At 36.7% G+C, this 23,729-nt stretch overlaps 1 protein-coding gene across 3 annotated transcripts in view; it reads left to right on the forward strand.

Annotated features, from left to right (window-relative positions):
- The window catches only part of HTR7 (5-hydroxytryptamine receptor 7), a 121,813-nt gene that overhangs the window by 32,767 nt on the left and 65,317 nt on the right, over positions 1-23,729 (forward strand). For 2 of the 3 annotated variants that reach the window (XR_006165120.1, XM_042790492.1), the window contains exon 3: positions 4,361-8,332. The exons of the other annotated variant lie outside the window; for it this stretch is intronic. Coding sequence is in view for 1 of the 2 variants with exons in the window: in XM_042790492.1 (XP_042646426.1) it covers positions 4,361-4,370 (10 nt within the window). In the remaining variant the exon portion in view is untranslated. Of the gene's footprint in view, positions 1-4,360; positions 8,333-23,729 lie in introns of those variants that run through there. 3 annotated transcript variants of the gene reach the window in all.

Genomic DNA, 23,729 nt, shown 5'->3' on the forward strand with positions numbered 1-23,729 from the left:
CTGGATGAGTCTCCTTCATTTGAAGCAGTCTTTCAATAGCATGCCTCATGACAGTAATATAGTAGGCAATGTACAGGTTGTACTTTACCAGGAAGTCCCTTGCATCCTTCTAGTCTCATCCTGCTCAGATTCACCATATTTATGTCATTTTTCCTCAATAAACAAGACACAAAGCAGCTTACAATAAGCTCTCTAGATGAATAGACTTAGAGTGAACCATTTTCCTCAGTGTAAGCAATGCTCTTGGAGGAGAACTTGAGATAATGGTTTTGTGAAGAGTTTAGTCTGGCTAGTTTTGCAGTCTTCCCTGCCCATTTTGCACACTCTCATCTCTGTTTCTTTCTATTGAGTTAATTACCCAGAGTCACATCAGTAACTGTTGCTCAGGTACTCTCAGGTGTCACATATGACTATATTTCTTTGTTGCCATTCCTGCTGAGGACTGCCTTTAAATGTTCTGCTAGCCTACTGTGAACCACTCTCCCATTTGCCAGTAGCAGTTAATCTGCAGTAGAACCAGTCAGTAACAACATACAGCATTCCTCATGGTATTTTTCCTCAGCATTCAAATAAAACTCAAGCTTTTGTTGCAGTATCAATGCATCATGAAAACTGTACATCCCTTGCTCACTTATTACTGCTTTTTTGAGAGATGCCATCTGTGGCAGAGGCCTCATTCCAAACATTTTCTCCCAGCTCCTGCAGTCTACCAGCCTGTAGGTTTAATACTGTAACACAGTATTAGCACTTACCAAACTCCAGACTGTATAGCAAGGGTCTTACTGGGTAATAATAGAAATAGCAGAGTAGTAAAACATGTGAGTTTATGGTAATATCTCATTATTATATGTCTATTGCTCCACACTTCAGTTTCATGAGAAGAAAAGCAATGTTTTTCATGCTCTGTTTAGATGATTTACTAGCTATCACCACCTGCAGAATGATATGTCAAACAGTGGGAAATAAATCTACAACGAGACATAAAGAAGGGATTTCCTTATCAAATTAATAGTATAAATAATGCAGAGAGAATCACTTACTCCCTCCTCCTTGCTTTATGTCAGGAAAACTAAATTCCAGGCAGCCCCTGCTCCAGACACTGGGGTCAGTGCAGCATCATTAGAAGAACATTATTGAGGTAAGTTTTGGGATTACTGACCAAGATGCTGTAGGTACAGAACTGGAAGGTGTTCTGAAGCAATGTCATTTGTTCTGTTGCTTTCCCCTAGCTATCAATTTAGCTTTTGATACTATTTTTCTTATCTTTCATGAAAACCTATTCAAATAGAAAATGTGCAAGATCAGTGTATCATCAAATCCTGTTCACGGTTTGCTTAAGAATCAGTTCTCTTTTAAAACAACGTTTCTCAGGAAGACACAGGGAGAGAGAAGAGAGAAAATTCAGAGACATGGGAAATAGTCTTAATGTGCAAAATTATTAATATCTCAGAAGACACTCACCCCTTCATTTAAAAGTGTGAGGAGGTAGGAATGGTGAGGACTGGATTTTTTATTTTTCTTTTAAGAGGAGGGCTCAAGTAAACAAATTTAAAAATGGCCTAATAAACACTGCATAAGAAAAGCAATCTTTGCAACAAGCAAGAAATACAAACTCCTTACTGATTTTAATCTCTTAAGTAGTTATTGCCACTAACGAGTAGGTTCAACATGAATTTGAAGTGAATTAATACCGTTTTCTATACCCACTTTCTAAATATTTTGCCAAATAGGCCTGTCGTTCCCCACACTCGCTATTCTGGCACCTCTTTCAGCTGCCTTGCTGTGTTGCCAAACCCCTTCTCATGTAGCAATATTTCCAGTAGGGCAGAATGGCTTTTACTTACTGAAAACCAAAAGATGCTTATGATTCCCAGACTAATTTTTATCTGATGCAAGCCAAAAAAACCTTCACTGAGACACTGTGTTTTCTTAAACATATTAATATACGGTTACTGTAGGGGATAATATTTTTATGATTTGTAACTTTGTGACTTTACTGATTGAAATTATTATTTCTGTTATTTATGATCTTTTACATAGAACTAACCAAGTTACTTCAGAAAAAAAATGCATACAGATGTATCAAAGTTTCCAGATGAGACCAATATATTTTATAAACCAACATACCAGACTGAATAAATATATTACTTTTAGTTTTCTATCTACTCAATCAAAAGCAACAATATTTCCTTAATTCAGTAGTTGTGTGGTCTTGCTCGTTCCAGAAAATTGTGTTTACAGTATACTTGTTTTTACTTTCTGCAAGAGAAGAGAAAGCAAGCCACTGTAGTATACTTAGTTCAGCCCTTCTGGAGAATATGTTTTAAAACATGGAAAAATATAGCAGAAAGCATCTGGATAAACTCACTAATATCTCAGAAAACTGCATGTTTGGCTCATCTAACCAGGATTTCAGCAGGTCTATGATAAAACAGCAGAGATTTTTCAGTGAAATCTACCATTCTGAAGATGGTTGCAATAAAAAGATAAAATTAGGCAAATTAAATGAACATTTACTTCCCAACAACAGTTGCAAAAGCAAAACAAACCCACAAACAATGGTGATGTTTTTGTAATCTCAACATTTAAACAGCAAAATGACAAAATATTACAGTTGCTTCATAGAAATACAGAAATTAATACCTTAATGGTATGTGTTTCCAAACTGAGTAAGAGCTACTAGCCAACAATTTTAGAGACCGTTTTTCTTGCACATTTAACTAATGAAGACTTTCACTAAGGAATGCTGAAGCAAGTTACTTGGTTTTGAGGTTTTACCTTAGTAAGTGTTTGCTGTAAAGAGAATGTATACCTTCTGTATACTGATGTACTATCAAGGACCTATTCAAGGTACCTATTGACTCTACAATCTATGGGCATTAATAAAACACAAATATTTATCTTGATAGATAAGAAATAACAGAAGTAATTAAAAAGTAACATGGGAACCAGACAAGCATAAAGAACTTGAAACATTTTGGATATTTCATTGCAAAGAAGCAGAGAGCCTATCTGTTCCTTACAGAATACTTGTAGCTTTTCTTAGCTTGTAATACAGCAAATATTTTTGACAAAGCCATAAATTATATTTCTCTCTTCAAAGCAAGAAGTAGATACAAATGAAAAGCATGCTAAGGACCTTTAACCTGCAATTACAAAAAAACCCAACCAACCAACCAAACAGATGTTCCATTAGACAGATAAAGTTAATGCTGTAAAATAAGCACTTTTTAAATAATAGTATTCTCTTTCCAAAATAATCCCCTGTCAGCCCAGAAAACAATCAACATCATCAGCACCAAAATGGTTTGGAATTACAAATATTTATAAAAGAAAACTTTTAGCCATAATAATGAAATAGCTTTTGTCCGTATATGTTCTTTAAAGTTGTTCCTCCAATGGATGCAATACATCAACAGAAAATAACATTTCCTAAGGCAAATTATATAAAGTCCAGAATTTTATTCTGGCTTTAAAAAAACACCTACAGTTAGCTAAAACATAACATTTTTTTAAAAACCTTGCTTTCCTTTTTATCTAGTTTTGAACTTGGATATATGCCTTCCTTTAATTTGGATCCATTTTTGCCAAGATGTTTTTTCATGTAATGAAATATTTTAAATGAGTTAATATGCAGGTTTGTCTCTAAAATGCCTACTCCTGATACATTTACTGAGGTGAATAATTCAGTAATTTCAACAGGGAGGCTGTAACAAGACAAAGGAGTACCTTGCTTCATGCTATAGCCAGGCAGAACTGGAGTTGGGATTCTCTGAAAACCTGTTTTGCAAACTCACAGATGTTTCTGTTACAACATTTCAGCCTGGTTACTGTAGAGGATTGGTTCTTCCCTTCACTAAACTTGAGAATAAAGGAAGAAATTTGCCCTAATTTTAATTAGTGATGGTGTTATAGGTAGGATAAAATACAGTGTCACTGCAGTTAAGACGTATATTCCATGCAAAGATATTTTATGAAATTGAGGGAGAAGTCTTCATTATTTCCATGGCTTCTTCCTCCCTCTCTTGCACGTGTGAGGTCTCTGTGATCAGTGACACATGTCAGCTTGTGCTGCCACCAGAGGCTAGAAGGCTGGGCCAGATGTGAGGCTCTCAGTAAAACCATCTGCATTTTCTGAAGCAGTTTTGGTATTCTGCCACTGAATTCTATATAAGGGACTGGGAACTTCCCCAGTTCACACAGCAAACCAAAATGTGATGAGTACATAGGACTTGAAAACTACCTGCATCCTCTACTTTCCCCTAGCTTCCTTCTTTTTATGGGACCTCTTATATCTCTGAGAATTACCTCATTAGCCATGATGTAACTGCCTTTTAAGAAATATTTCCATTTCTTTCAGTGGTATCTAGATTAGGACTTTTAGTCATTCCAGGACATCGCTCATCTAGTTCATCCACTTTTTTAAAAATGGAAGAAGTTCTGATTTCTCCAGGGAAAAAGAGTCAAGACCAACTGTGCATCAAGGCAGCCAGAAAAAGCCAGACCAGAACTGGAAGAAGAAAAATGAAGAGTTGTCTTCTGAAGAACTGGATAGATTTATGAAATGTACTTCATCTTCTTTTGATGGGAATGTGCTTAAAATACTCAATGAGCTCAACACGTTACATTAAATACATTTCTGTTGGAAGTAGTCACATCTTGTTTGTTATGAAGAAAAGTGCTGCTATATACAAATGAAAATAGTTTTCTTCCTGAGAAAGCCAAATCACTTCAGCAATAAGAGTTTGACACAGAGCGGGGAAAAAGAAATGCAACTAAAACTCAAAGATAAAGCACTGTACAAATTTTCACTACATTCAGCAATGTAGAAGAGCATTCATTTATGTTTACCATGCTTGTGGATCGCGACATTTGTATTAATATTTAGGGGTTGTCAGTGATACTGATTATATTTGGTTGTACTACAAAAAGGTTTTCAAGCAAATGGTGGCTCTGTGGATGCTTTCAGTGCTTGTGTTAGAGATGCTCTGCACTGGAATGGGATCAAGAAAGGCAACAATAAAAGACTTATTTTTGTGAAAGCATTCTGTTGTACCAAGTAAATGTCTGTTTACTTGTTAATATACACATTGTTTATTCTTCCTAACATTTTAAAAAAGCTGCCTTCAGTTATGCTCTGACAAAGGTTAAGGGACAGGATTAGAACGCACACGTATTACACCACAGTTAAATTACAAATATGATTGCTTTGCTTTAATGCAATTTTTGTCATCTTCCAATTTATAAAAAACAATTTTCTCTCATTTTAAGTCAAATAACTATAAAAGGCCGGAGAATTTCCATAGCACTTTGCTTTTTGTCTTACCAGCTAGCCAGACTAGACTGAGAATTACAACATTTGTTTGTTTTTCTGTTTTTTTTGTTTTTTTTTTTTTTTAATGTGTTTAAGAAGTGTTATTTCTGTCAATGTTTGGTTATAATTAAAATAAACCCTTTTGACTTGACAAAAATTAAATAGGCAAGTGTTAATGACCACTTGTCCCATGGAAAACTGATTCAAGGGATCATTCCTTAAATATGCCTTTGAACACTTTTTTTTTGAGCTTCTCATATTTATTTCCTCTCAGAGTTTCTAAACTATGTGTGGTTATACAATCCATAATGCAATGGGATAGACCATTCCTAAACGCTGTCTTCTATAAAGCTACATTTCGGTAAGCACCTGCCTTATTTCCATAGCCATATGATTTGTGATAACTTAGTCTCCTACTTGCAGTTTAACTGAAACACTGCTGGTAAATCATCCACTGACTGAACATGCGATTACAGCTTTGATTTCCTTTGTTCAAATCAATATATAAATTCACACTAGTTATCTAAATAAGGAGCCAGGCATACCAGCACGGGCCAATTCATTACTTATCAGCAAGAGATAAATATGGCATGCAAATCAATCCATGTTAAGCCTATGTAAAACCTAGGAGAGAGCCTAATCCGTCTTCTGCTCACTATCCTGACACCCTAAACTGACAAGAGAGCACCAGAGTAGCATGTTTTCATTGTACTGGGTCAGCAAGACTCTTCAATATTCACTGATAAAACTAATCACTGAAATCTGCATTTGAAACAAAATGAGTCTTATAATTTGCTTTATTTCCCAAACTGAATTACACAGCACTGCTTTTTACCTGGTTACCCTTAAGTATTTAACAGGAAATGGGACAGTTATTGTCAATGATCAATGGACCTGTTCCAGTTGAATTACATGAGAATACATTCAGAGAAACTCAGCCGATGTAAAAATTACGCTGGCAAATAATATTATAACTGGACATAATGAGAAAGAGAGATGATATATCCATAAATACAATAGTAAAAAAAAAAAAAAATTTTTCTTCTTTTAAAAACCCAAACCTTAAAATAAAGGGCAGTGGTCATACTCTGAAATTTCTTTTTAAGCATTACAGTCTCACTTGAAAATCCACCTTACAAAGGCAATGAAACAATTTTACTTAGATAAATTAGACTGGCACTTTTCTTGTCCACAACGCTGTGTCAAAATGTTAACTTCAAGTGAAATGGAAAAATTATACATCATATAAATAAACTAAATGGTTAAAAAAATCCCAGATGAAAAAATGCTACCAGTGATACCTTTCTGTAAAAATTCCTGGGGGTTTTTTAATGCTGTTTTTAAGCTTAAGTGAAAATGGACATTTTGGGAGAAATATAATGGAAGACAAAAGAGTCAGGAAGAACTTTTAGCGATCTACAATTCTAGAAAAAAATAAGTGTACATATATATAACTCACAAAACCAGCTGTCATATTTTAGAATGGTACTGTCTCATGAGAAGAAGGCAACAAATTTATTATTAGATAATAAACATTTGTTTCTTTTAATATCTATTACATTTCCAGAATCTTGCAGAAATTATGAGAATATTTTACAATAATCTGCAGCATCATGGACCTACAAAATTGAGTTCTACCTGTTTTTTTCATAAAGATTTTTTTATCCAGGAAATTTTCGGACACGTAAGCAACACAAAACCAATGGGAACTACAGAATACTGATACTTTGTCATACAAGATGAAGCTCATTTTTTTCCTACTGTAACTGTCAGGTCTGTCACCTCTCTCAAACCAACGCATAAACCCACACGGTAACTAGAAAAGTCACTCAAGGCTAAGTACATATTCCTGACTAGCAAAAAATACATACAATATTTTAGACGATTAAAGAAAAAGTAGGGCTGATCAAAAGAAGTCAAGAGATTAGATGGCCTATTGGGATAACCAGTTGATCTTTTAGTAGTTTCTGTAGTCAGCAGTACAAAAGCAGCACACAGACCTGCTTTACACTGAGATAATCCAAGTCCCTGGACTGCAGATGTAAGTTTAGCAGAGTGAATAATGCCAGAAATAAGGCTCAGACTCACAGTTCTGGATCTATAGAAAATGCCTTTCTATCTCTGTCACCAAACCTGTTCCTGAATATGACAGCGAGCAGTTTGCATTTTCAGAGGGCTGCCTTATGGCAGTTATGACTGCAGTTGTCAATTTTAATAATTAAAATTAATTTCCCAAAAGTTTTACAAAACCCTTGATCTTTCACTATGCGCCCCAGTATGTCTTGTTCTCCATCTGTATTCTTGGGGTCAACAGACAGCTGAGGTGTTTGGTGGACTCGCCTACTACACCTTTACTGTATCTCTCCTGTCCTTCCCTCTTCATCTGTTTTTTGTCTAGGTTGATCTGTTCTTTACAAACTTAAAGCCTTTTCGTACCTGCTCACTTGACTCTAGTGTAAAGTTCTTGCTAAACTAGCTAGTTTTATTCATATGACAAAGTGATTAATTTGTTTCAGACCTGAGCAAAACCCAAATACAATGATAAAAGAATAAAGTTCTTATTATCACAAGAAGTACTGTTGAAAAAGGAACATGAAAGCATGAAAAACATATCTATGTACAATATGAAAACAGTCAGATATTATTGATAATTTTAATAGATAAAGTGAATTTTATATATTATTTCAGTCAGCTGGGACTTTTAATATGCAAAAGTCACCAGAGGATCGAGCTGAAACTATGTATTTTAAGTCATATATTTCTCCTTGATGGGATCTAGTAAAGCATAATGACAGTTAACATAAGAAACTATTTCCTACAAAGAGCTTACCAAGAAATACAAATACAAGGAGATTAAGTTCCTCAAGTTGTAAGTGGCCTGCACTGAAAATATTGAGTGTATTTGGTTGTAATTTGTCTTATTTGTAAAAAAAAAAAGAATTGCTGCCACTTGCATTACAAATGACACAAATTTATACAGCAGACTAATTTAGTAAAAAAGGAAATAGGGTTCTTCTGTATCAGGTACTGAGTTATATTATGCTTTTAAAATGTATAATCCCAGAGAAATATTAAAATATTAATTTGGATAGTATTTAAAAGGTGATTACTTTTATACAATAAAATAAAAAGTGTACTGAATACTAATTCCTGTCACGTGCTTTCTTTGAACTAATGCTACAGAAAATAGAGAATCCATTTGTTTAAGTGATTTTAATTTAGATTCATGAAAGACATTCTCATCTACAAAAAATGTCCGACTTTTTTCTGCTTGACTCATTTAAAAGACTGTATCAAAATTAATGTTAAAGAAAGCTATCTACACTTGTTGGATAGCACTGAACTGGAAGAATGAGAGATGGGAAATTTTAACACCTCCTCTGATGAAAGGGTGGTTTGGTTTGTTCAGCACAACAGCTGATACAAAGAACACTTGCTCAGGCCCTACTGAGCTGGTCAAGACTAATTGCTCCTAAGCAAAAGCTGGTTTCATCTATTCATGCCTTTTAAGTGAAGGTCAAATGATCAAAAATTTTAGTTGCATTTCACTCCAGAGAAGATTGCTCAGACTGGAAAGGATATTTTGTCCAATTTCTTGAATAACATAATCTAAATTTGGATTTGCTTCTAGTTCTAGTTAAAGATGTCATAATAGCATATTGTCTAGGAAATCCTCTGACTTTAGACTTGTTTATTAACAATGGATGACCTAACATTTCTTTTAAAAAAATCCAAAGGCCTTGGTTAGTGTAGTCAAAATTATTGTAATTATAAACAAATAATTTTAAATGTTTGTATCTTACTTCCATTCACACCCATTTTGTTTCCTTGCAGGAGTGCATACATGAGTACAACATAATTCTGTCCTTTTCCTTCAAACATTTTTCCCATAATTTGAGGACCACTTTCAGATTTTTTACTAATAGTGGTAGTTTAAAGGCCACAGGCTAGGAAACATTAATCTACAGCCTCTCAACCCAAGCATGCTTTAGATATACCAGGCTTTAAAGTACATATTTGGCATCTATATTATGCCTCAGATGATCTATTCAACGCACAGTGGACATCTGACTTGGGACATCCACAGAAAACAATATTGCCAAGTTTTATAATATATTTTGTTTATGCAAAGGTTTTCTTCCTTTGTCCTCTGTTGTATCAATGCTTATTTCTTTAGCCAACATCTTCTTCCATAGTTGAATACCTATCTGAATCCTTTGTCAAAAAATACCATGTATCTAAGTTGGGTATTTACTCAAAGGAGCAGAAATTATTTCCAGCTGAATCAAAATAAACCAATAAATGAGACAGCCACATATGATCATTTGACTACCTTTGACAGCATGTCATAAAAGATATTTTTAGAAGACAGCGTATTTTGAAACTGTTCTCAAAAAAATCAGTTTTACATGTAACCATTTGAATGTTCCGAACAAATCGCATCCTGTATGGTTTCAATCACCACATGCACAAAAAAGTGAAATACACAAACAGCAGCACAGACCATGATAGGAAATCGCATCAGAGAAGCCAGTGAAGGAAGTACCTGAGACAGTAAACGTGTATACGCAGCTCTTCAGAACAAAGGGAAACCAAACAGGTTATACCTGTGTTCTCAGTCTAGGGTTACTTCCCAGTGCCTGAATCCAGCTGTACACCCAGGGTGTGTACCACAAGACTTGAGTGCAAGTTTCATCCCCAGCCCTGTTCCCCCTGATGTGTCCATGGGGAGGGGAGCAGGGTGGGTGGGCACTGAGAGAGATGGGACATACGCCAGTGTGCTGCCTGCCCTGGTCAGCTCTGGAACACACCATGGCATGTCTGCCCTCAAAGCACAGATTGCTAAAGAATAATTGCTCAGTGAGGACTACAGAGCCACACCCAAAGTCAGATCACCAAACATTTTCTCTGGGCACACCAGGTCACAATCAGCTCTTTCTTCCTGGAGAAGTGTCCTGTGTGAAATGTCTCATCCAGCTCCCTCTGAGGATTTGGTTTGTGGGAATGGAACAGAGGCGAAAAGCCTCACCTTTTCAGTTCCCATCTTTCTGAGTCTAGCTGAAATGGAAAGGAATATTTGTGCTATCCTAGTTCTTACTTTATTCTTGTGAAGCTGGACATTAACCATTAATTAATTTTTAGCAAGAATATCAAGCCTTTCTTAAACGATTTCTGATGAAGTTACAGCCAGGGCAGATGAACTGTGTAAACTTCCTTTACATGGTGAAACTTAGGACAATCTATGCTTAAAATGAGAAATGCGAAGAACCTCTCTAATCTCCTAGGACATTTATATATGCCCACTCTATATTCGTTAGTTTGACATTTACTGCTCTTATTCTGTCAGCAGAATGTTGATTTGATTTTCACTCTTGCTATTACAATGTCACAGGTATATTATCACTATTAATAGCTCCATAGAATTACAGATTGAATAAAATATGATTTCTAAGGAGTACTTACTGGTAGGAAACTGAATTTTAATAACAACTTACAGCTGGATAGAAATTAGCTAAATAAACTTATTTTATTCATTATGATTTATTGATGAGTCATTGGAGAAAAATGCCCAGCTGCAAGCTTCTCTCTCATATAAAATGTTATGAAGATTAAGATATGGTGAGAGATCAATTTCTTGAAAAGGACAGCAAGGGCAAGAAAAAGCAAAGAGAAAACCAGCAGAAAATCTGCTGCCTGTTTCAAATCACTAAGACCTACCCCCACTGGAAAAGCTTGCTTTCAAATTGGAGTGCGATAACAAAGTGAAACCAAGTTCTAGTTTTGTCACACATGTGGCCAACAAATAGTAATTTTTGATCAGGAATACAGTATATCTAAGAACTTACCCTAAAGGAAAAGCTTTGTGTGATTCAATTAAATATTTCTAGAACTGTGATCCAATCAAACCCCACCTAGCTGCCACCACAGCATGGTTGCCTCCAAACAGCCACTTCTCTGTTTGACTGTAAGCTCCTGCAAGGCACAGAGGTCTGCTCCTGAGCCAGAGGACTGCAGAGCCGAATCCAGCCCACAGGAACAGGAGATTCCCTGCCCAAGTTGCCCATCCAACAAGCACAGACTGAGAGCATGGACTCTGCACGCACGAGAACCAGAGCTCCATATGTCACAGATCCAGTCACCTCCTTTTAGAGATGGTTGTGATAGTGGTAGTATCTATGTTTCTTATCAAATGGTCAGAGCACTTACTGAGCACATGAAAAATCTGGCATCAAGTCTCACATCAAATCCACAACCTCCAGAGTGATAGAAGCATTGTCTGTCCCTTCTGGTGAAGACCCTTTGCAGAAAGTGATTCGACGTTAATTGGAGTAAAATGGAACTGAAGGGGTAGATGACTCCACAGCCTAGTACTTAAGATGTTAATTTACTGTGTTGGGTTTGTGTGGCAGAGTTTTTGGTAGTGAGGGAGGGGGCAACAGTGTTGGCCCCCTGTGAGAAGCTTCTCGAAGCTCCACCAGCTCCAAATCAGACCTGCCTCTGCAACGAGACTGAGCCAATTAGCAACAGTGGTTGTGCCTCTGCAATAATGTATTTAAGAAAGGGAACCTGGGAGGAGGAGTTGGAGTTGTGAGGAGGAGTTGTGAGGAAGACATCTATGCAAACACTCACTTCCACGTCAGTGGAAGAAAGGAGGGGGAAGCAGTGAGGTGCGCCAGTGCAGAGTCCCCGCCCTGTATCCCATGGTGAGATGGCAGGGATGCCTCCTGCCACCATGGAGCTCACTGATGGAGGAGATGGAGGACCCCACGCCAGAGCAGGTGACTATGCCCAAAGAAGTCTAGGACTTTATTGGAAGAAGCCCCTGCTGTTGTAGTTTGGCACTGGGAAGACTGCAACACATTGCAGGGGGACCCACACTGGAGCTTCTTGGGAAAAACACATCCTATGGGAAGGACTCATGCCAGAGAAAGTTTGTGGAGGACTGTCTCTTGTGAGAGGAATACTATGCTGGAGCAGAGGATAATGTGAGGAGTCCTCCCCCTGAGGAAGAAGGAGCAGCGGTCTTACCATAACCCCCGTTCCCTGCCCCCTATGCTGCTGAGGTGGAGGAGGTAGGGAGATAGGGAACAAAACTGAGCCCAGAAAGAAGGGATGAGTGGGGGGAGGTGTTTTTAAGATGTGGTAATGCTTCTCACTGCCCTACTCTGTCTGTTAAGTGTTGTTGGTTTTAGTGTTTGAATTAAATTGATGTTCTTTTTCTTCCCCTAACAAGTCTGTCTTGCTCATAACCATAACAGGTGAGTCATCCCTCCCTGTCCTTATCCTGCCTCCAGAATCTTTTGCTTTATTTTCTCCTTCCTATTCCTGAGCACGGAGGGGTGAGTGGAGGGCTGGTGGTGCTCAGTTGCCCACTGGGCTCAAACCATGACATTTACATTTAAGGAGTTTTTATCCAGTGAAGGTATTGTAAAAGTGCAGTCAACATTGTGGATAAAATTCTGCGAGCAGAAACTGTGACTCAGGTTTACTATTCCCCATATGATCTTCATCACCACACCATACAGTATCAAGCCTCTAGAGATTCTGTTGGCTCACAGATCTCAAATGTTTTTCCCTGTAAAAGAGAATTACTTCAGTAGCAGAAAGGGAAACGTTTCCACCATCAAGTCAGAAGACTTTGGTAATTTGGTGCTTTATCAAGAGACAGCTGAGGATCAGCTCTTTTAGGGTAAGGATCAGTGTCCGTAACAAGTGTTATAAACACTGACTTTTTTCTATAAAATGCCCACCATATAATTGCCCTTTCAATGAAAATAGAGTCTTACTGAGATATTTGAAAGAAAAGAGCATAGACACCCATCACTAGGAATGAGCCCAAAACATAGTAGGCATACCCCAGTTCCAGAAAATAGTTTCAAGTATAAGACAGAGTATTATACTGGCTAGTTGAGGGAAGCTTTATTGCTCTCAGATCCCACCCTGAGGCTCCCAGCCTCTACTCAGACACTTCAGAGGAAACCTGCATACCTAACATAGTCATTGGCATTTCATTTTGGGCATCAGACACCTAAGAAGTTAAGCCCTACATTGGATTTAATACAATTATTTTCACGGTATGCTGGCACAAACATGTGGATAAAGTAATGGATATTATATTACTGGCTTTAATTATCTAAAAGAAAACATATACTGTTCTCTCTGAAGATTAACTAAGATGCAATGAAAATTATTAAGTCCGCAGAGCCACTGTGCAGCTAACAGGGGAATAGAAATGTTATTTTACAGTGAATGATTATATTCATTAATACAGCTTACCAGAGAGTGACTTAAACCCTCATTTGGAACTTTCCATTTTTTTGTATTTGAAGACATGTTTCTATTAGCAACAGTAGTAATTCATTTGTTATGATGCATTTTTGAGTTATGGTAAGTAAGAAAAATCCTGTGTTACTGGTAATTTGCATATAGACAGTGAACTTCTGTACGATGAAAACCAAAATCAACCAATATGTGTATTTAAGTCATTTATCTATAGTCTTTAATTCTATGTTCATCTTGCTGCTTGAATTACTAGTTCATATTTACTTTTTAAAGGCTTTAATGCTATACATCCACTAGCTCTTCATATAAAGTACTCACTGGATACAAAACTTTTGATCCATTATGGATATTTTGTTCTATTATTGATTATTCACTTAAAAACTGAGAAAATTAATTTCTTCAAAATCATGCTGAGAAAATCAGCAGCTATTTGTTGCTACACACATTACTCTGCATCTCGGAGCATGTCAACAGACGATAATAAATGCCTTTCCTGATATAACTTAATCCTGTGTGGATACATATATTCCACTCAGAAAATTGACTATCCTAACAGGTCATTACTTCACAATGTTTCTCAATGTGATTTTGCAAGGTTATTTTCTAAGCCTATAAAATATTGATGTTTATTATCAGAGTCTCCTATCGTTTTGGTCTCTCCTAGAAACCCTTTATATAAATTTATTGCTATTTTTTACCTCTAAGTTCTACTTGCATCCCCAAGGCCCTCTTTTCCAGACTAATCCAAATCCCCAGTCTGGCCTTGCCACCATAAAGCCAGAGCCTATAAACTGGAACATCTTCCCTTACACTGCAGTTCAACCACTGTCTATGATCTTGATCAGCAGTTGACATTTGCCATGCAAAAGTAACCACACGTTTATTTTAAAGATGATTTTAAGATTATTTATTAATTCAGTTTACCTCTGCAAGACTAGGATCTCTTCATCCTATACACTTTGTGAAAATGCAGGATAGCTAATTTCCTGCTAAAAAAAGGCAGATTGGGAAGTGAATTTGCTGTAGCAAATTCTGCAAGGAGGAAGGCAGGCCAGATAAACCCAAAGAGGGAGCCCAGACAAGTCCAGTTTAGAGAGGGTTTAGACATTATGATTGTCCTCTGATTGTTTAGTACAGCATAAGTCTGTGGTACAATTTACAAATATACTCTCAAAATGCAAATATGAAGTTCCCTCACCTGAAACTTCACAAGACTTTAATAAGAAAGTACTGATATTTTTCCCATTAATGAAAAAATGAGCAGGTGCTATGAATATGTATTAAACACAACCTGAAAAATATAACTTGCAGGAAGGGCTTAGAACCCGAGGCAGTTATTCAGCCATTACATTAATACTGATGTGATATGACTTGCTTCAGTGAGGCCTTATGAAGAAAGTTCTGCATCCTAACACTCAGCATTTGGAACTCAGAAATTGGGCAAGCTTCATTATTTGGATTTATCCTAGTGAATTTATCCCTGATTCCTAGTTATCCACAAAAGTTTAGGTGGCAAAAATGCTTTCACAGAGCATAACTGAAGCTAACAAAGTACCTGCTGCATATCATATATTAATATCTAACATAGTATAAGCTTGGATTTGGCAGAGTAAGCCTAGGTAACAGTTCCAAAAATATCCAAATACAATACTGAAAACTTGAGAATTGATGGCAACTTTTACAATATGCAGCTTCTTATTCTTCTGCTCCAATATGACTTTTCTGGGTGAAAGATCTTCAGACTGTAAGCATAAAAGCTTTTACAACACAGCAAGTTTAAAAATGTTACTCAAAATTATTCTGTTGCTGAATGCTATAGCCTTTAAAATGCTCCATTTAGAACTGTCCCAGATAATTGACAGGGTGAAAGAACATTGTTTAGTTTGTTAAATTATCACATAGAAAATACTGTAAATAGATTGAATTTTCTCCATTTCCATGAATTGGCCTACCTTATTAGCTAATTACACAACATAGCAGGTTGTAAAATGCATACCTAGAAAAAAAAATAACCTGAATGAGGTCCAAAACCGTATTTATTTTTATCTGCTATAGTTCCATAAACTGCAATTCACACAGATATACCTTTTTACATTTAGACTTCAAAGTCTTATCTGCAAGTTACGGTCTGTAGAGCCTAAAGTACGGTTTAGTAAACAAAGTAGTAGAAAAGACTGACTACTGATAAAAGACAGAATCGTCCTGAGATAAGTTAGGATACAAACTTATGCAGGTATCTCTGTCCTCCAACTGACATTTGATAAATATTTCAATCTTTTTAAATCGTAGTACAGAATTTTACTTCTTGGCTAGCAAAGACTTTGAAAGAAACTGGAGCACATCAATCCTTCGTGGATTATAGTGGAAACAAACAGCCGTGTCTTTTGCTGGTGCCACAGAAATACATCTGCTGGCTGGCTAATTTTAATCCACAAGGACCCATGAAGCAAACATGTTCCAGTTGTTGTTTACTAGAAGATGCAGGATTCATTTTCTCCTTCTTATAGAAAGAACATTTTTTTTTTTTTTTTAATTATAGATTATTTTCAACACATAAGTAGCTCAAGATGATGGGCCTGTGATTGCTACAATGTGTTATGGGTTTGTCCTGGTTTGGACTGGAATAGAGTTAATGTTCTTTTTTGGTAACTAGAATAGTTCTGTGTTTTAGATTCAGCATTGGGTTTGGTATGAGAAGAATTCTGATAGAACACTGATGTTTTCAGCTGCTGCTGAGATTTCAAGGACTCTCCAACTCCCCATGTCCTGCCCATTCGCAAGTGCACAAGAAGCAGGGAGGCAGCAAGGCCAGAGCACCAGATCCAAACTAGCCAATGAAATATTCCATATCATGTAACATCATGCTCAGCATATAGAGGAGGGGCGGTCAGGAAGGGGCTCTCTCTCTTTATTCCAGGATTGCAACTGCAGGATCTTGGTCTTTTGGGATCACTAGCTGGGAATGGGCTGGGTATTGGTCAGCGGGTGGTGAGCAACTGCATTGTGCATTGCCCATTTATATTTTCTATTGCTGTCATTATTTTCATTTTATTAGTGTTATTAAACTGTTTCTATCTCAACCTGCGAGTCTCCCTTTACCCCTCCAATTCCCTCCCCCATTCCCAGGTTGGGGTGGAGGGTGGATGAGTGGCTGCAGAGTGGTTGACTGCTGACCAGTTTCAAACCATGACAGGGCTGCATAGCAGAGTCTGGGTGCATCTCTCTGCATCCCTATATCCTGTACACCATGTTAAAAGCCATTAGCAAGTTCTAGTTTATGCTGGCTATGAAAGGTCACAAAGGACCAAACTACAGAAAAGTTTTTCCTCCTATACTTCCTTTGATCTGCCATGATGATGATTCAGCACAAAAAAAACCCAAAAACTTTCAGAAGTTCACTTCCTCTTTAAAAAGATTCTGAAAATTTTTAGTTAAACCAATTTTTCATGGTTGTGCAATTCTGTTAAACTGAAATTCTTAAATCACCTTTTACTTAAGATTTAAACCAGCAAGCAAAAATTCTTGATTAAAAGATCAGTTTTAGTCCTTGCATTTGTACATTCTGCTATCTTTCACAAGGAGTAATTAAGTCTCATGATTTAGAAATTATTGACATGTACAGATTTGCAGGTAAATATAACCTTTGTTTTGAACTTGAAACTTGTCTTTGCTGACCAAAAGGGCATGATGTAGATATACCAGAAGTTATATAGTTTAGTGCACATGTATTCAGAATCTTAAAATTTAAGTTTTGTAATAAGTGAATAATACTTCTAACTAAAGATTAACAGACATGAGCTACAGATTAAAGCTGTTTTAAATGGTGTTACATGTCAAACTGTTCTAGAATAGAAACAAATTTAATGAATTTGAAGAAAACCACCATTTTATAACTGTTTTGTTATGTAACACAAGGGAGAAAGAATTATGTTTTGTGTTTAAAAACCAAACGGATTTATTAACCTATGGTAATAGGATCTGTATTTAATGAACTGAATTAATGGTTTGCAGGTCCTTCTGTCCTTCAGTGTTTCAGAACTCACTGGTAGCAATTAATTGCACACTTTATCCATGGATTCAAAGATGAAAAGAAGTTTTCATGCTTTTACAGTGAATTAAACAGAACATTCAAAACAGGGCATCTTGTCTGAGCTCATATTTACAAAAAGCTGGCTTGGCAGTCAAAAGCACTGTGGTGTCATATTTGTAGTCTGAGATTTCAACTAACTCAATTATATGATCCTCTGTAATGCAAAGTGTCAGTAAACATATATCATAGTCTGTCACTGATAAAATTGTAATTTCTTGAATTTTAAAGGAATGTTCTTATGTAATACGTGTACTTACCTAACACTGTAGGTTGCAGACAAAGGATTCACTCCACCATAATTCTTTTGTTTCAAGAATTGTTTAGGATATAACAGCATCAGAACAAGTTCTTCATAGCCCGTTAAGGCTGACAGATAGATTACCTTACAGTTTTTTGCCATAAAACTACCATAAATGAATCCCCCACTGATGTAATCTATTTAAAAGTCATGTTATATATTGCAAAGGAAGCAGCCATTTGTGAATGAAGCCTGTGTTAAATCTAAACTCAGTTTCAAGAAAACTCAAGAAATGTTCCCTGGGGTGAAAAAATTCCACATTTATAATAGCAAGGAAAACATTGAATCTGTACGTAAATCAATAGAACTCAGAGAATTCAGAGATAAATCAAAACCTGCCTCAGTACTCTCCACAGTTATTGAAAGTAAAATACAGAGCCATATAGACTGATAAAACTATGTTCCAGAGGGTTCTGCACTACTGGAACAAAAGAAGCACCCTGTGGTCTTATGCTTAAGCTTTCTAACTTATGTCAGCAATAAAGCAGGGTCTTCAATGTAAGTATGTAAGTAATAACGTAAGTTACTTTGAAGGATGACACCAGACTGATTTTTCTACAAACTATTTAATTATTCCCTTTGGAAATGAATGGCATTCTGGAAAAAAAAGGGTTAGTTTGTTAACACATGCATTTGTTGTTTTCTTAACTCCACTGTCTTCTATATTACATTATGAAACTATTTTTCAATAAAGGGTACTTGTTATCGAAAGTGCAGGAAGTAATATTAATAACTGGTACTTTGATTTCTAGTCAGCATAGATAGTTTAACATCTACAAGTTAATTATCAACCTCCTTGCATCTTCAAGTATAATTAATAAGTCTTTATTCTTACTGTCAAAAAGAGCTGTCTTGCATCAAAACTGATTACATCAAATGTTTTTCTAGCACAGTATCACAAAACAAAATCCTCATTCACCTTTTCTTGTATTGAGCTTGTTGTGTCTTTGCTGGTCTTTCAGTTTAGCACATTCTTGGGTTTTTTTCTGACAATCCCAGATTGAAATTTCCTTACCAGCCCAAGTGCAATGCCTCCTGACTGTCTAGATATGCAGAAGGGCTCAGACTGGGAAAAGCAGGTAAAGATAGAGGTTACAAACAATAAATACACCAAGTAGTTTGTAGAAAAGTTTTCTTTATGAGAGTCTGCGTGAAATCAAATGAGTTCATTGTGAAGATTCTCACAATACACAACACTGAGCAATTAAAACTCCAACATGACATTTCTGCATGGCAAGGCACATAATTAGCAACATGGTAGAGCCGTGCCAGTGTGCTCACCCACCACAGCAGCACAAGGCAGTGCTCCTCCCGGACAGCTTCAGCCTCCTCCTCAGCTAGGCTGAGCAGCATCTCGTTCCTTCTACTGAGTTATTGCATATAGCTGCTTGGGGGTTATATATACACAGAGCTGTGTCCACATGGACATAATCTGAGTAAAACAAATTTGTCGGATTCCTTAACTCCAAAGGACTTGAAAACTAAGCAACACCTGGAGTAAAATGGAACAAGAGAATGTGGCATAAGATGAATATCAAAATCACCTCCTTCATTCAGTTAACAGCATAGACTACAAGGTGTAATACATCCTTGAATATTAATGTTATAGGGCCCTACAGATGGCTATATATATGCTACACCGTTTACCCTAAGTACCATATATGATTGATCAAAGGGCTAAAGTAAGTGAGGCTTGAAATTTAAGACTGTATATCTCATGATGGAAGCAAGGAAACAAATGCAGGCTGAACTAAAGAGACTAGACACTAAAAGATTAATATGGCTAAAAAATAGGAGCATACGGTGAAACCAGAATGGCAAAATTAATGATGTAGCAGGTATGAAGATTGATGCAGAGTACCAGGAACCTGGGGATTTAGATGTAAGAGAAGAACTAAAAAAAATTACAGCCCTTCCCGAAACAGAAATCAGCAGGCTTGCCAGGGACCTCTCCTATATTTTTTCAATACTATTGAATACCTTTAGGTATTGAGCATCAAATAAACCTACCTGAGGATGAGTTGAGACCTGATTACCACGTCAAATATGGTTAAATTTGACACCATTATTAGAGACCCTTCCACCTGCCACAAAATCTAGGCAGCAACAGTATTTTGAATTTTCATCCAATATTGCTATTAGGCTTGACACTGAGAAGAAGTCATATGAAATTGTCCTCTCTAGAGAGTCTGACATGCAGCATTTTTACATAGGGGAAAGGTCCATGCTGCAAAGGCCTGGTGAGGTACAACTCTACACCTGTGACAACTTGGCTCTGAGAAATTATTGACTGCATTTATTGATCTGCTAGCTAGGCACCTGAGTGGTATTATGCATGTGTGTATTTACATATGTGTACATATCTAGAGATATGAATATATATCTACACACTCCCATATTTAAAAGGCAAGCAAAGAACATTGTTCTGCTTCAGTAAACTATTTATGCATACATTCCCCATTAGTGACCAAAGCATATAAACACACATTTAATCATGTGTCAGTCTCATTGAAATCAATAAGACTAAGTGAATTTCAAGTGGTCTGATGAAACAGAGCCCCATGAGGCAAAAATGAGGAGAGGGGAATTTAATATGTGTATATCTAAGACAACTTCTCTTTCTTTGGTATTTTCTTTGAGGATCTTATTCCAAAGGCATAAATAAATATAAAAACATTTGTGCGAGACCATAACAGAGCAAAAAACAATTTGGCAGCTGTTTCTGATCCAAGAAGCACTTCTGGCATCTCGAGTGTCTGTAACGAAGGTATTAATGGGAGATAGGGAAAGAGGGTGATCACTAGTTTAGTGATATGCTTTTTTGAGTTTTGATCCTGGACCAGTGGATTTTTAGGAAGCAACTTTGGAAAAATATTTTTATATATTTTTATAACTTTTTAGGTTTATTTTTATAATTTTTAATATTTTTTCTTTCTCTATTATCTTTTTGCATATATAAGTTCATTGTAGAAAAGCTTCCTTTTGTAGTTTAAAGTGTTAAGTTATTCAGGTTTTTCATTCAATTTGTGGCGAACACTCCTGTACATGGTTTAACCTCCAGTTAAATAATTTTAAAAATTAACTTAAATAAAATACAATTTTAAAAAATGTGAACTTAATCATATATATGTGAATCCTAACAGCATGGTTATAATAAATGTGAAAGTCTTAAATACATTGTGAATATTTGAGAAGAATAGATATACAAGCAGGAAGATGTAAAGGAAATCATAAAAGCAAAAAAGCCCACATGTCATTTAGCCATCTAGGCAGGAGTGACCATCAAGTGACATAACTTACTGCACTGATAGCGCTAGATGTTGGGTTGATTGGGAAATTGATTTTTGCATTTCTCCTAGGAAAGCTTTTTTGTAGAGAAATAATTTCTAGCCAAGGTGACAAGGTGATGCATTACTATCATTATATTCCTGAAAACATTTCACAATTAGATGCATTTGAAGTCTGCTTGCATGTGCTGAAATTAAATAATCTCCGATAAAGTATTTCAGACAAACTAAATCAAACAAATTTTTCTTTGATTTTGTGAACTACAGCTATGGTCTGCTCTTCTCACAGCAGTCTTAATGATATAGGTAGATGATTAGTTCCTTTCAAATAAATTAATTTATATATGTTACAAGTGCAGATTTAGACAAAAAATTTTTCCAATAATGAGACTACGTGTCATTTTGTGACCCAACTGCACCAGTTCAGATGAAGAAAAATTTCACTATTATCACAAATGTTTTATAATAGTCCTGGAATTTCTAAATTACTCTCCACTTAATTCGTGACTTCAGTAATCCCTCTCAATCTTGATTTTTAGGCTTTTTCCAGATTTTGCTGGTTTTCTTTACCTAGGTATCTCAAAAGATTGCATTATCTATTCTGTCATTCCACCCACATCTCAACATATTATACTTAAACTTCCCTTTTCAAAGCTTGACTCTAGCAACTTTTTTCTCTCTATTTGATACAATGCCACCAAAACAATTTTTGTAGATCCTCTATGCTCCTTCATTTAATCTCTCTGCTGGTAGCCCTTCTGTCCCTGCAAGTCTTCTCATTGCCCATTAAATCCTTGTATCATTTAGTCCAATCAAGTTGTAATTGAGTATCCCATTGTGATGGTCATCTCTAACATTGCCATGGCAGCATTCTTCCTGTTTATTGACCACCCATCAGCTTCACCCCTTGGCTTCTCTCATAGTAGAAACTTTATGGTTTTCCTCCTGATGTTTTTCTGGCCCAAGAAGAGCTCCCTCAAAAACATCCTTGAAGTCTCTTATACCTGGTTCACCTACACACACTGTAGTGATGAAACCTTGTAATTTATTGCTTAACAAGAAGATGGGGTTGTTATACTGATCTCCTGTAGGACTGCAAGGAGCAGCTTAGAGCACAACCATGAAAAGTGCTAGGTGAAAACTGTAACTAATTTTCTTCCCCCAGGAACCCTATGTCCATTTATGAAGAAATAGCTCTGGTGCTCCTTTAAAGGTCAAAAATCTAGTGCTAAAACACTCATCATGCTGCCCCAGTGCAGAGGGTGAACTGGTGGCCTTTGAACTGGAACAACAATATCACAGAATCACAGAACAGCCCAAGTTGCACCCTAGGGAAGAGAATAGAGCACCAGCAAGGACATGGGAAAACAATTTTAGTGTGACAGAAGAAAATAATTGGAGGAAGAACAAAGCTGTTCCTTATTAGCTCACTTTTCAACATTTTGTACTTCTGGTTTTCTACCTGAACGAGTCTATATAAGATGTCAGTTTCTATTTTCCATAAATCAGCCTTTGGCACACTTAGTAGACAGCTGAGGGCATGCTCTCCTACATAGCTAACACTTTTCTCAAACTGTACTTCTGGGCATTAATGTTTTACCTACCCTAGATTAATCCTATTGATAAAATCTGACTTATCCAGAAAACTATGGGTGTTTCCCAACATACACTAATATTCCTTACGTGACCAATTGGTAATCAGCATTTGTAGGGAAATAAGATATGATATATGGGATTCTTGCTATGGAGAACACAACCTATAAAATTATAGCACTTGCAATGTAATACAGCAATCGCAAGTATATTCAGTATTATACTATAAACACACATTTAATCTTGCAAACAAGAGTACTGAGGATTTCTAGCTAGACATTTGGCTACTCCAAATATTTGTAGGAGTGGTACCACATTGTTCATACAGTCATCTCATCCTGCATGAGCTGAAATCTGTGGGGTCTTGTTGGAGAATGGCTCAGAGACAAGGGTCCTGAGCCCACCGAGCAATTGTATGATCAGAGCCTGCTCTAGCTGCTGATGCTGAGCCTCACTAGGGTTTGTCTGCAGCTGCTCACAGCTGCTGATACAGGAGGAATGTCAAGGACGCTTCAGCCCTGTGTACCGTGGTGTGTCGAAAACAGGTTAAGGGGAATTAGGAATAGTGGTCTGAGAAACCCAGTGTTATGATAACGGTGGTCTGAGAAACACTGTGTTACGGTACTGTCGTGTATTGAAAACAAGTCAACAGGAATCAGAAATAGTAGCATGAGAAACTTAGTGTTGTGAGAGGGTTGTGCTGTAAGCTAACTGCAGGTGGGTGGACCGTGCGAATACGACCTTTGGAGCTTAAGCCAATCAGCTAGTGACTAGTAGGCATAATAATTATCATTGTCTGGATAAATATATGTACCCTGGACCAATAAAGACACACGTTGATTGATGCTCTATCACCCACACTGA

The sequence above is a fragment of the Tyto alba genome, unplaced genomic scaffold (assembly GCF_018691265.1).
Source record: "Tyto alba isolate M040663 unplaced genomic scaffold, T.alba_DEE_v4.0 Super-Scaffold_1, whole genome shotgun sequence".
In the NCBI taxonomy this organism is placed as follows: Eukaryota; Metazoa; Chordata; class Aves; order Strigiformes; family Tytonidae; genus Tyto; species Tyto alba.